Genomic DNA, 12,995 nt, shown 5'->3' with positions numbered 1-12,995 from the left:
TAAGGGGCTATAACGGGAAAGGCTATAACAGAGAAATCTAATCTTTTAAACATATTAGAATTCACGGTTCTTAAGCAAAAAGTGCTTACCTTTTTTTCCTTACTGTCGTGCTTTCTTTGATTGGACATGTAAGAAACTATCGAGTTCTTGAGCTTTGAAACTTTGAGGAAAACTTTGATTTTAAATGCAAGAAATCTGCCAGGAGGCTGAAATGGAAATTTCCAACGTACGTGTGTACGTGTACATGTTTATTTATTTATCAGCAGGTAGATCAATGAGTTTGGGCATGGATGAACCCAAAGCACCCAAGAGATCCAGAACAGACACAGGTAGCACAATCACGACCACTACCCCCTCATCAACCGCCCCAGCCAAGGCCAGGCCCACTGGACTCAACCTCACCCTGATGCCCCCATCGACACCATCTCTTCCCCAAATTAACCAGTCTTCAAAAACAAGTTGGTCAACTATTGTGCAGACTTCTCGATCTGATGATCAAACCATTTTCGTATATGCTAAATAATTATTTTTGTATAGCACGCAAAAATGGCAGCTTAATTGATTATCATTTGTAATGTGTTGTGCTTCTAATCAAGATTTTCAAGATTCCTTACATCTAGATTACTTACATTTTGAGATACTCTAAAGAGAAAGCGAACCACAGAGAAAAACGAAAAATTTGTGCAAAAATTGATGACCCGGGCTCTGATCGACGGCGACGACGACGCACCGCTACAGTCTTTTCAAAATTCGGATCTATTCTGTTTCAATAGCACGTGTGCCTGTGGGCATAAAATATATGCCCACTAAGTTGGGGGGAAGGGAAGGGAAGGGAGGGGGCAGAACATGTCGAAAAACTCCTTAAGAAACTAAAGACAATTAACTTAGAGACTTGTAAACAACGCCACCCACGTAGGAAGGCGGGCATTCAATACCTCTAGGCGATAGTTTCTGTCATAGGAATAGATCTGAATGTGGTTTCATTGCAGGTAAAGATCTGGACATCGAAGCTCTAGTCCAGAGTTCCTTGCATGTCAAGACGCCAGAAGCAATCCAGAGAGAGGGTCTCTTGTTGGGTGCAGCCTCAACAGAATTAACCCTTCACAGTCCAGTTTGCGAAACCGGATCCTCTGGGTCACAACCTGGCACTCCTGGAAGTTCAAACAAGTCTAGCACCCATGTTGGAAGCCCCATGGATGACGACTCGGTGTTCAAAATGCCCCTCCCATTGTTACACAGTCCCCTGTCAGATAACGAACCCCCTTTGTTTTCTAGTTTTAGTACAACTAATAAGACTCCACCTAAAACTTTGGCACCCTCGACCAGCAAAACGTGGTCACCCCAAGCTTCTAGAAAAACTGTAAAACTGGGATCGAGTTTCACAACGTCCTTAGGCGCTATTTCAAAACCCCACGCCTCAAAACCACGCAGGAAACACCCCACGACTTTAGAACCCCATTCTGACATTCACGCGCTGGTCTCCTCGGAATCTCGGCTGTTCCAGGCATTTTACTCGAAACCTTTATCGCCAGTTGAAGACTGTTCTCCAGAAAATGCAGCTGGAAGTTCGGCTGGAAAAACTCCCGAGGCCTTTAGTCAAACTTCTCATTTGGACCCTAATACCGGAGTTTTATCTGATTCTAGCAGTACAACAAATTCGAGCGGAACTGGCCAGAAAACCGATGCTGCAGATACAAAATCAAGTTCAATCGTTCGAACAAAACCATTGACAAGGAACTCAAAAAGCTTCCCCAAAACCAAATTGCTCTTGTCTGAGAAACTGAAAGTGATGATACAACGTCAAAGTTATAGACCTCAGAAGATGAGCGAAAATGGGTCAGTGTCCGAGGGCAATATAAAGAGAAACGACGAGAAGAGTCGTGTTTACGAAGTGTCGCCAGTTCCACCTCGGATATCCAGACCCAGACCTAGTTCCTTCTGTCTTCCTGCTGAGTATCTGGACCACTGGGAAGAACTATTGGCAGCTGCTAGATTGTCTTCCAGGTGAGCTTATTTTTCTAGCAGACTCGAGAAATATATCGATTTTTTTTACTTCATACTGTTTTGATCACTAATATTGTGTATGATCATTATAGAAATTTGTTTCGAAAACATTTCCACATAAGATTGAGAAAGCTTTCTGACGTCTAAAATTACGTCTCTTAACTGGGAAGTGAAAACTTATCATGCGAGTTGCGTCTTCCTTCATGAAACAAAGGTTAATCATTTTATGATTGCAACGATTATTAAATGACGTAATGTTTGATTGTAAAAATTTCATGCTTATCTCAAACGAAGCTCTATAAATTTGAGATTATTAAATGCCATTGAACGAATTTTATAGCAATTATAGTGAACGTGTTGGTCTATTTTTTATTCAAATTTTTCGCTTGACCATTTTGCGCTTTTCTTCTTGAACATTCTTTGACTTCTCAAATGACTTTTTCACGCTTTCGTTCTTCATTTTTGAGTGATTAATTGCTCTCAAACGAAGTTTGTAGCAATTATATTAGTCCTGTCGGTCTTTTTTTTGTTGCGATTTTTCGCTTGACCGATTTTTCGTCTGACGCTTTTGACTTTTCGTCCTCAAAAACGGGATAAATAGGTAGCGCCCAGCGGGCATTAAGTGCTCTTAGAGCCTTTCAGCTATGTTTCAGCTCAAACTGTTTTGGAGACTTAAACTTATGGTGTGTACGGCGGTTATTAGAGGTTGAAGACACCCCCACTATTGCCCCCCCCCAACGCGCTGTTGCCCCCACCACAACCAACTGTCGCCCACCATTCTCCCCATCAGCCCACCGGTGCATCCCCCCGTGGCTACGTTCGAACAATCGATCGCTAAAAACACGCAATTTTATAGTAATTTTCACAATTTTTTTCAAGCTTTTTGAAAGTTTTTGTCATTTTTTAAGTTCTTTAGGCTCTATGTGTCAAGAAACCTCCTCTAGGGTTTTATAATAGGTTACTGCACAGTTTCTAGTGGTAATGGAATGGTTTCAACATTTTGACACCAGGAATTTTAGCATTTCTTTTGACAAAATGTTCCAATTTTTTTAAAATTTTTCATGAAATTTATTTTTCATTATTCACATCTTGCCAGACGCAGGGGCCAGGAAACGTATTACGGGTTTCATGAAAAGTTACAGAAAAATTTTTTTTCGCCATGGAATAGCTTTCAATTTTTAATATGACAAATTTTAGCGATTTTTTTTTAAAACTCGCAATTTTCGAGTTTTTTGAAATTGCTTGTCATTTTTGGGTTTCTCCAGCCTGAAGAGCCAAGGAAGCTCATCTAAGTTTTCATAATAGGTTACTCTATAGGTTCTAGATGAAATGGAAGGTTTTTCAAGATTTTAACATCACAAATTTTAGCATTTTTTGTGACAAAAATTGCAATTTTTTTTTGATATCTGTTGTCATTATTCAAGTTTTTCCAGACCTGAGGGCCAGAAAACGTCCTTGAAAAATTTTTAAAAAGTTACTGAAAAATTTCTATTGATGATGGAATAATCTTCAATTTTTTAATATCAGCAAAACTTAGCAATTTTTAGATGAAAATTGCTATTTTTTTCAAGTTTTTTGAAATTTTTTTAAGTTTCTCCAACCTCAAATACCAAGGAACCTCCTCTATGGATTGAGAATCGATTACCGCATAGTTTCTAAATATAGTGGAACGTTTTTCAAGATCTTAACACCACGAATTTTAGCATTTTTTAAAAAAAAATGCAATTTTTTTTTTTCAACTTTTTTGACATTCATTATCATTATTCAGCTTTTTCAACCTAACAGAAAATCTCCTATAGGGTTTGATAATAAGTTACTGCAATTTTTTTTAAGCCATGCATTAGTTTTAGATTTTAATTAACTTTTATTATCACAAATTTTATACAACAATTTTATGTCAGTTTTTGATTTATTCACTAACAGGGCTAGAGAAAACTAAAAGTTGCAGAGTCGAATCAAGCTAAAACTAGCCTCCCTAAGCCGTTCCTAGCTACTGATGAAGCCAACCGCTCGCCGATCGTTTGAGAGCAATTCGCCCGACGTTAGTTGGTTATGTTTTCTATTGGTCTTACACCGAAATAAAGCGTGTTGCTATTATAAAGTCAGTTGCAGCAAAGCAAAGACAAGGGCCTGAGTTGAAAACAGAGTTGCGGCGGATTTTTATATCCCTAACACCTCAATTTTAGGATGAGTGACCTTCCGACTGACTAAAGGAAGAACTAACACGTCGTATTTCGATAATGTGTTTAAAAAATGCTTTTTAAAATTAAAATGGTTCCAAATCCACTGTTTAGGTCAATGTCCTGTAACATGCTGGAGGTTCGAAGCAGACCCTTTGCCGGAACCGAGTTCGCAACATCGTCCTCAAGTAGTTACGAATCACTGTCTCGACCCAGCAGTCTCGAGGCAGTCGAAGTGGGCTCGTGAACAACCCCCCATTTGTCATCTCCAATGTTAACTCAACGCTTGTTTATTGCATTGCTCGTGTACTATTGTTATTAATAGCCGCCCTCATCTTCTCAGCCGGCTATTATAGCGCTCCTATTTTTTTTTACGACTCGAAGAGGAGTATTGGTTTTCTTAAGGTTTTTTTTTTTTTTACCGGAAGTACTATTCGTTCAGACGATGTTTTGACCTAAAAGCGAAAGCGAGTAAAATTGCAGTGTGAACTAATTTTTTCTGAGCGAGAGAAGTTTTTTGATCATGCGCTGCGTTTAGTGAATGACTTTTTGACATTGAAAAGTAGTTTTTGACTGAATGGCACATATAGATAACCGTTTTTAGCCGTTTTTTCGTCTAAGTGGCCTAGTTTTTTTGCTTGTAATATGGTTTTTTGTAGAAATAATTTTTAATCGATGCTATGTTCAAATGTAAACCCCGGAAATTGATAGCACAGTATTTTGCATAGCCTGAAATTGCGTTTCAAATGCGAAATTGGCACATATTTCTTAATTTTTTAGTTAATTTTTGGCTTTTTTTCTATTAATTTCTTCATTTTTGGATCTTTTAGCTGTTTTTTGTCAAAAATCAGTTAATATGGCAACTTCTCTTTGATAATTCATATACTCAACGCCTCTTTCTACCTCGATGTAATTTTGTTTCATAAAATTGTACATTTGCTAATCCGATTTTCGTAGTTTTTTGCCAATTTTTTTTCAGTTTTGTTGTTTTTATTTTGCTTTTAATTACTAGAAATAGTATTTTGGGGAACATGAGGGACTTTACTTTCGTTTCAATAAAGATTCAATCATTTTTTGGTGTTAAGGTTTTGAAAAAAACAGATAAATTTTTTTCATAAATGCAGTCTTAAATATTTTTTGACCCCTTTTTTTGCAAAATCTTTCATTGTTTCGTATGTCTGAATTCTGCTTTTTCTTGTTTTATTCTGTTCAGCAGGTTGAATTTTTGTCTCGAATCACTCGTTGACTTTCCTATGTCTCGAATGCTGATCACTGAAATGTACTCGTTTTTCTTGATTTTTTTAAATTTCATTTTTGACTTTCAAAAATCAAGAATTGGTTTTTTTGTTACGGTGTTCCTAACATTGTGTCCATATTCTTCACATTCTCGTTTGTATCATTCTAGTTTTGTCCTGGCACCTACTTTTGTATTCGTTATATTGATTTTTTCAGTTGTTAAAAAATTGAATGAATTCAGCTTTTTCTTAGATCTTGGTTTCTTCGGTTTGCAATTGATTTAATTCAAATTAAGGCAGTACTGGGAGTTTGCTTGAAAGTCTTTTCCGACATTTCGACTTATTACTTTTCATTGCAATTTTCTTCCAGGCTTGGTATTGTTTTTGGACGATTGTTTGCCTTTGAATATTTTTCTGTTGCTTTTGTTTTTCTATGATTAATTTAATTTTTGAATTAGTATGAAATCATGTTGTCTAGCATTTATACAACAAGGAAGAATCATGTATTATTTTTGTCTTAATTGATGTGATTAGAAATCTAATTATAGTTGTTCTCTGATTCTTAAGTTTGAGCACTCTTTTTAGAATAATTTTGACTTTCCTGTCTTTTTGAAAAGTTTTTGTCTGCCGTTTGCTTTCGCGATCTTTTTGAGATTAGAATCATTAATTATCTGAGGGCAATTGATGGCCCTGTCAGCTTTGTCAGGCTATCAGTTTTTTGACCATCCTAAAAATTTCAGAATTTCTTAACGTTACCAAACGTTTTCAATAATAAAATTTTGCTGCATTTTCTTTCTCTTGGTGACAGTGGTTTAAATTTCACCGATTTTTAGATGAGACCCGCGGAGGTAATGAGTTAATAGTGTAATACAAAGGGTAATGGCTTCAGCTTTTTGTGAAGTTTTGGTGCCTCGAGTCGTTTCCGGAATTCTTCCGGCTATGTTTTTTTACTTCGTCGAATAAAAAAATGTTTCGCTTTACCTCATTTTGCCGCCTTTTCAACATTTTGCGTGAAATCTTTTTGACTTCTCTAGGCTAGTTTCTCTCTTCTCTCATTCTGCTAAAAGTGATTTTGAACATCAGTTGCTCAGCAAAGCAATTCAAAATGAACAGTCAGTATAAAAAATTGAAGTCAGAAATAGAAACGGGATAAACCCATAAAGCCCAATTTTAGATGCCCGCTATTTGAACGTCGGTCCTATAAGTATTAGTTACCTCTCTCTAATGCTTATTGTCATTGATAGTAGCCCCTGTAGCCTCTCTCTAAGAAACAGAAGTATGTTCAACTACGAAATGCCATCAAAATAAATCGGACTTAAAAAAATGTTTTTGTACGAAAATCTTTTTTTTTCAATATCTTCTGTTATTTCAATCCCAGTCATGCTTATTGGAATCAACGGCGGCTATTTTCCGGCAATCTGCCGGGTATGTTTGTTGTTGTTGACAAAAACACGCGCCTTCGAATCGAAACTCAGGGAATACCAAATATCACAAACTTATGTAATTATTCAACCAATTTGAAAAATGTTGCATAATTATTGCATAACATACAGACTGAATTATTGTAACAGAACTAATCACAAAACTTTGACATCTGTGCATTCGATTGTCATTAAAAATTATTATTGAAAAATTTCTGCTTCTATTTCAATGTTTCAATGTCTCGGTGTCTATATTAGTAAAATGACTGAAGACGAACAATTTGATTTTTGTTGAATTTGAGTCGTAATGGTGCTATTTAATTTGCTTTCGTATCAGCAAACCCCCTTTTAAGTGTATACTAATCTTCTCAATTCGAATATAATTTCACAATTCATTTTCAAATATTTAATTCTTTTTCAAGCATTGATCTATTCTTCAAAACTATAGATTAATAGCGTGTCTTCTGAACGTAACCGGGGTCGAGAATTGAACATTAAAAGTCAATTTTGCAGAGAATTTGATTCATTTAGCGCCAATTTTGATCAGGTTTGGTTCGTTCAGTTAAGATCACAATTTGTCTCTGGTCATAGGTCATTTTGATCAATCAACTCGGCCGGCGAAATTGAATCGTTTGTGAATAAATTGTATCAAAAACTTTCGAGAATAGAAAATTTTTGTTTGGTTTTATTGATAGCCGGCTCAGCTTCTCAAACGGCTATTATAGCGCTCCTATTATTTTTTACAACTCGCAGTTGAGTATTGGTCGAGCGCTCTTACCGGTAAATTTGTTGGATTGCATTTGAAACAGGAAGTGAAATGCGTGAAAAGAAAGTGTTTAGGTCAAATTGCTGAACAGCTGCAAAAAGAGAGAGTGGTTTTTCTGTTCATGCTAAATTTTTGAGAGAGAAAAGTAGGTGTGGAAAAATTTTCGTTAAGGGAGTGGATTTTTTTGTGATATATAGCATTTTTGGATTCCTATTGTACAAATCGGCTGTTTCAGCGGTTTTGTGTGGCTTTGCGATATAATTGATAATGAATTTGAGTTTTTCTGAAAGTAATTGAGAAAATTTAATCAAATTTTTTGGATATGTTTTTCTGTTTTTTTTTATTTTTTCAATATTTTTGCTCATGTTTGCTCGTTTTTCTTGTTAATAGCCGCACAGCGATAGCTGGGGCTATTATTGGCCTTCTCTTGGTTATTTACAATTCAAAGTATTTGAATTGTATTGGGGTGATGTCTTTTTTTTAAGATCTGTTCACACATTTTCATGATTTTTGAAGTCAAATTGGAGTAGTGATTTTGGTCACGCCGAAACAGGAAGTGGAGCGAAAAAGCGAGTGGTTTTGTGGCGTGAAATTTTTTTGCTCTAATTTTAAAGTACAGTGAGAAAACGGTGTTTGAACAAAAAATTCACTTTCTAGCTAGTGGTTTTTGTTCACATGCGGCAATTTCACTTTGATTTTTACTGTTTTCGATTTTTTGGATCGGATTTTTTTCTAAATTGTTTCCCCAATCCATTCATAGTCCGTTCTAGGTCTAGTTTTCTGTTTAGTCATTGAAAAATCTTTGAATTGTGCGTCAGGACTTGTCCTGCTATGTTTTTTCATTTCGTCGTCATGTTTTTTGTTACGACCATATGACGTCACAGCCACTTTTTGTTCATTTTTTCATGCAATTTCAACTGAATTGCTTGTGTGACGTCATTTTTCGCTCTTAGTGGAGCGAGTTTTTTCGTTCATGCGCATGATTAAATTTTTGGTCACACTTGACATACCTCACTCTCAAAAATGACTTCTTCACTTTGATTTTGACTTTTATTTACATTAATTCAGAGATAAGGTCAAATGGGTGTGTGTCACTCTAAATGAAGGTTATTTGAGATCAGCTAATAGAGGCAGCAATAATTTATACAGATTTTTAATCAAAATATAACAGATCAGCCTTCAATGAAAAAACGAATTTTTTTGGTCTGTCTTTTTTACTGTTCTTTTTTAGACTGCCGATCTACGAATCTATTGCGGCTATTTTCTGGCAATTTGCCAGCTATGTTTAAATTGTTAGTTTTGATCTAATTTATAGGCTTTGTTTCTAAAAAATGGAATTGAAGGGCAATGAGGGCAGTTTTCACTGGAATAAATAATACTATTTCTTATTAATTTTTTCCGTTTTCTTTATTTCGGTCTCTACATTTCTTGTTGCTTTATGCTGGTTTCCTGTTTTTGCAGGTTTTGGGTTGGTAAGTTCCTGAACAGAAGCAGTAACTAAATTGAATTACTGAATTGTGTATTGGAAATAGCTTTTCAACTTTTTGGGGACAGTTTTGTTCAAACGATCTGTCGAAATTTTTTCAACGCAGATCGTTTCGTTTTGTTTTCCTTCGATTGGTTTTTCTTTCACCGTTTTTCTCTATATGACTTATTTTGTCGTTTCGTTCTCCTTTCACCGTTTTTCTCTATATGAACTATTTTGTCGTTTCTTCTGTTCAATGATATTCTGTTATTGAATAGGAACTAACTGTGCCGAAAGTTTTTTGGCCAGTTGTTGTTTTAAAGCCGCAAATCGTAATGAAATTTTTTACCAGGTTCTGTATCAGTTTTCGTTGCCAGTTATTTTTTCCATTGTTAATTTGCCTGTTATTAATTCAAATTGATTAGCATTATCAATTAGGAGGCCTATTGTCTTGTGTAACGGCTGCTCTCCTTGTGTTTCACAAAGAAAGTTTTACACCGCCCAGTTCGTTCTGAGTGGTTACAAAATCTGTCCGGATACTTCGTTTATGCAGTTCGCTTTTGTAACTGTATATCCGCTCTGCTGTACTTACCGTTGCATTAACTATTTTATTTCGTAACTATTGTCTATTCTTAGTTTTTTCAACTATCAATTTGAACTGGATTGCTACAGATCACACAATACGGGATCTCTTTATGTATACCAGTTCAATCCGATAGAAAAAACAAATCGAAGACAAAGATATATGTCTAAGACCTGTTTGTGCAAAAATATTTAAATTTAAACCTAAGTTGGCTTTTGCTGTTTGTACTCACAAGTTGAGAATACCAGAAGTTGGGGTTGTAACAGTTGAATTTCAGCTCCAATAATTCGTTGATGCAAGACACAGTAACAGAATTTACTGCTCAAGAATAATATTTTGAATACAAGACACAGTAACAATTTACTGCTCAGGAATATTTCTAGTTCAAGACACAGTAACACGTTATTTACTGCTCAAGACAATTTGTTTTGCAATATTTTGTTGAGTTATACTTTCAGCCGTTTTCTGCGGCTACTACGTTGAGTTCTGTGTGTTGCTTTTTTGTTATTTCCCTCTTTTTCTCTTTTTTCTCACGTGACAAACTGTAACTAGAACTAGAACTATAACTATAACTATTAAATGACTAAGACAAGAGAAAGTGTTTTGTTTCTATTTTCCCCAACTACGCAAGCTTGTTATTCCTTAAGCTCAGCTCCAACATCGCCGGCCCTGTTTTCCTTCGTGAAAACATCATCGTCAGTTGGAAGTACTGGAGGGAGCTTCACTACGGACCTCTTGTAGTATCCATCTTTTGTTCGGATTTTCGCTGATCGAATCACTCCGTCGGAACCTTCAAATGTTTCGGTTATTCGACCCAGATTGTAATATCCACGTTTGTCACTGTCTTCCACTAACCACACAAGATCACCCTGCTGAAGACTTCTTTCCGTTGTGGTCTGCCATTTCTTTCGACTATTCAACGTTGGCAAGTATTCTTTACGGAATCTGTCCCAGACGAGGTCTGCGTAAGCTTGTGTTTGTCGGAAGAGCTTTCTATGATCAACAAATTGCTCTGCACCTGATAGATACGGTAAACAAAGGTTCTTGTTGCCAAGTAGGAAGTGGTTTGGAGTAATAGCTTCTAAATCGGTAGCATCAGAACTGACTTGTGTCAGCGGTCTAGCATTCAGCGTCTGTTCAACAAGACACATCGTGGTTGACAGAACATCCTCCGTGACTGATCGATTGCCCAGCACTGCGTACATTGCCTTCTTGCAACTCCTAACCAGTCTTTCCCACACTCCTCCAAAGTGTGGTGCTGCAGGTGGGTTGAACTTCCATCTGATACCTTGTTGAATCAGATGTTCTTCAATTCGCACCTTGTTCCATGCTGCTATATACTCTGCCAGTTCTTTTTCAGCTCCAACGAAGTTTGTCCCGTTATCGCTAATCATTTTGACCGGTTTGCCTCTTCGTGCAATGAATCGCATAATTGCGTTCAGACAACAATCAGTGTCTAGTTTTGGTACAATCTCTATATGTACCGCACGTACAGTAAGGCATGTGAATAGACAGCACCAACGCTTTTCGTTTCTTCGACCAATCTTTACTGTGAATGGTCCGAAATAGTCTACGCCCACATTCGAGAACACTGTTGATGCGACTAATCGTTCTTCAGGTAGTTCTGCCATTACGGGTGCCTTTGTTTGGGCTCTTCCCTTTCGACATCTAATGCATTTGTTTTTGATCGATCTCAAAGCATTTCGTATGCCTAGGATCCAGAATTTCTGCTGAACTATGTTTCTGACATGTTCAGTACCTTCGTGATGACTATTCCTATGTTCATTTCGCAAAAATAATTCAACTACATGGTGCTTCCAATGTGACAGTATTGGATGCTTCGTTTCGAAGCTCAGTTGACTTTTACCTATTCTGCCTTGAGCACGAATAAGTCCTTGCTGGTCTATGAATGGTGAAAACTGGAGGATTTTGCTGTTTTTTGGAATTTCCCTTTCAGCCTTGAGAGATTTCATCTCTTCAGTAAACTGTTCTTGCTGCAGTAGTCTGAAGATGCTTGCTTGTGCATCCTCTCTTTCTTCAACACTTAGTGTTTTTGTTGCCGGTTTGTGTTTTTTGAATACACGATGTACGTATGCCATTGTATTTACTAGTCGATTGAAACTGCTAAATCTTTCCGACTGAATCATCGGCTTCTTCTCTTCAACCTTTGCTGAGAAGACCATTTCGTCGTTTTGTTCGTCTGAAGCAAATGTTAAATTCAACTGTTCAGGCCATTCGTTCTCTCGTTGCTCCAACCAGGCCGGCCCAGTGAGCCATTCGCTTCTCTTAAGTTCGTCAACATTGATCGCTCGTGTCCCGATGTCAGCTGGATTGTTAATACCACTCACATGATTCCACTGTGAAACATTAGTTGTATCCAAAATCTCAGCTACTCTGTTTGCAACAAACACCTGTTGCTTACGGTGGGAGCTGTGAATCCATTGCAGAACAGTAGTGGAGTCTGTCCAGAAGTTACAACTTTGAATCTTCGATTCGTGTTCCTTCACTATCTGTTCTTTAAGTCTCACCGCCATCACTGCTGCTTGTAGTTCCAAGCGTGGTATGGAAAGGTGTCGCATCGGTGCGACTCGGCACTTTCCGATTACAAAAGCTAAGTCTGCTGAGTATTCTTTGGGCTCTGAACGTAGGTATGCCAGAGCGCACATTGTGTCTTCAGATGCGTCGGCAAACACATGAAGTTCCCATTTGTCCTTGGCTGTGCTGAAGTATCTTCTATCAATGCTGGTTTCTGCTACTTCTGGAAGCTGCGCCTTCCACTTCAGAAACTCTTCTTCTTCGTTAGGTTCTACTGAGTTGTCCCAATGTTGTCCATTTTTGGTCCAGATGCTCTTCAGGAGTCGTCTCATATGGACACTGAATGGTGCAAACAGTCCAAGAGGATCAAACACTGAAGAAACTAGAGATAAGATCTTCCTTTGGGTGATTGGGGTCTCAAATTCTTTGCTTGTACCTCTACAAACCTGTAGACTATCATCGGTAATCGTCCACTGAAGCCCAAGCACCGGAGACCCTTCCTGGCTGGGTTCTACTTCAACCTGCTTTGTTTTGCTGATTGATCTTAAGTCCTCTGGGATTGCGTTGGTTACCACGTCGCTGTTGGTGATCCACTTCTTCAGTTCAAATCCATGTTTTGAGAGAAGAGGTTGCAGTTGTTTGAAAACCTTGATTGCTTCCTCAGGTGTTTCGACTGACTTGATGAAATCGTCCATGTAGAAATTGTTTTGGATTGTTTTTGCTGCAATTGGGAACTCGTCCTCGTTATCGATCGCTACTCGCTTCAGAGCGTAGTTGGCACATGTTGGTGAACTCTTTGCTCCGAA

The 12,995-nt window shown here is 37.5% G+C and overlaps 1 protein-coding gene across 2 annotated transcripts in view; it reads left to right on the top strand.

Moving 5' to 3' along the window:
- The window catches only part of LOC142340591 (uncharacterized), a 32,562-nt gene extending 25,312 nt beyond the window's left edge, over nucleotides 1–7,250 (top strand). Inside the window, exons 7-10 of one of the 2 annotated variants that reach the window (XM_075391266.1) lie at nucleotides 264–458; nucleotides 990–2,004; nucleotides 4,299–4,504; nucleotides 6,853–7,250. In XM_075391266.1, coding sequence (XP_075247381.1) covers nucleotides 264–458; nucleotides 990–2,004; nucleotides 4,299–4,431 — 1,343 coding nt within the window. In that variant the 3' untranslated portion in view covers nucleotides 4,432–4,504; nucleotides 6,853–7,250. The remainder of the gene's footprint in view (nucleotides 1–263; nucleotides 459–989; nucleotides 2,005–4,298; nucleotides 4,505–6,852) is intronic. The other variant, XM_075391267.1, reaches the window with a different exon arrangement.
- Nucleotides 7,251–12,995: the final 5,745 nt, after the last annotated feature.

Source organism: Convolutriloba macropyga, chromosome 6, assembly GCF_964194025.1.
Source record: "Convolutriloba macropyga chromosome 6, txConMacr16.3, whole genome shotgun sequence".
NCBI lineage: Eukaryota > Metazoa > Xenacoelomorpha > Acoela > Convolutidae > Convolutriloba > Convolutriloba macropyga.
The sequence above is the reverse complement of the archived record's forward strand: the minus strand, read 5'-3'. Positions and strand labels throughout refer to the sequence as shown.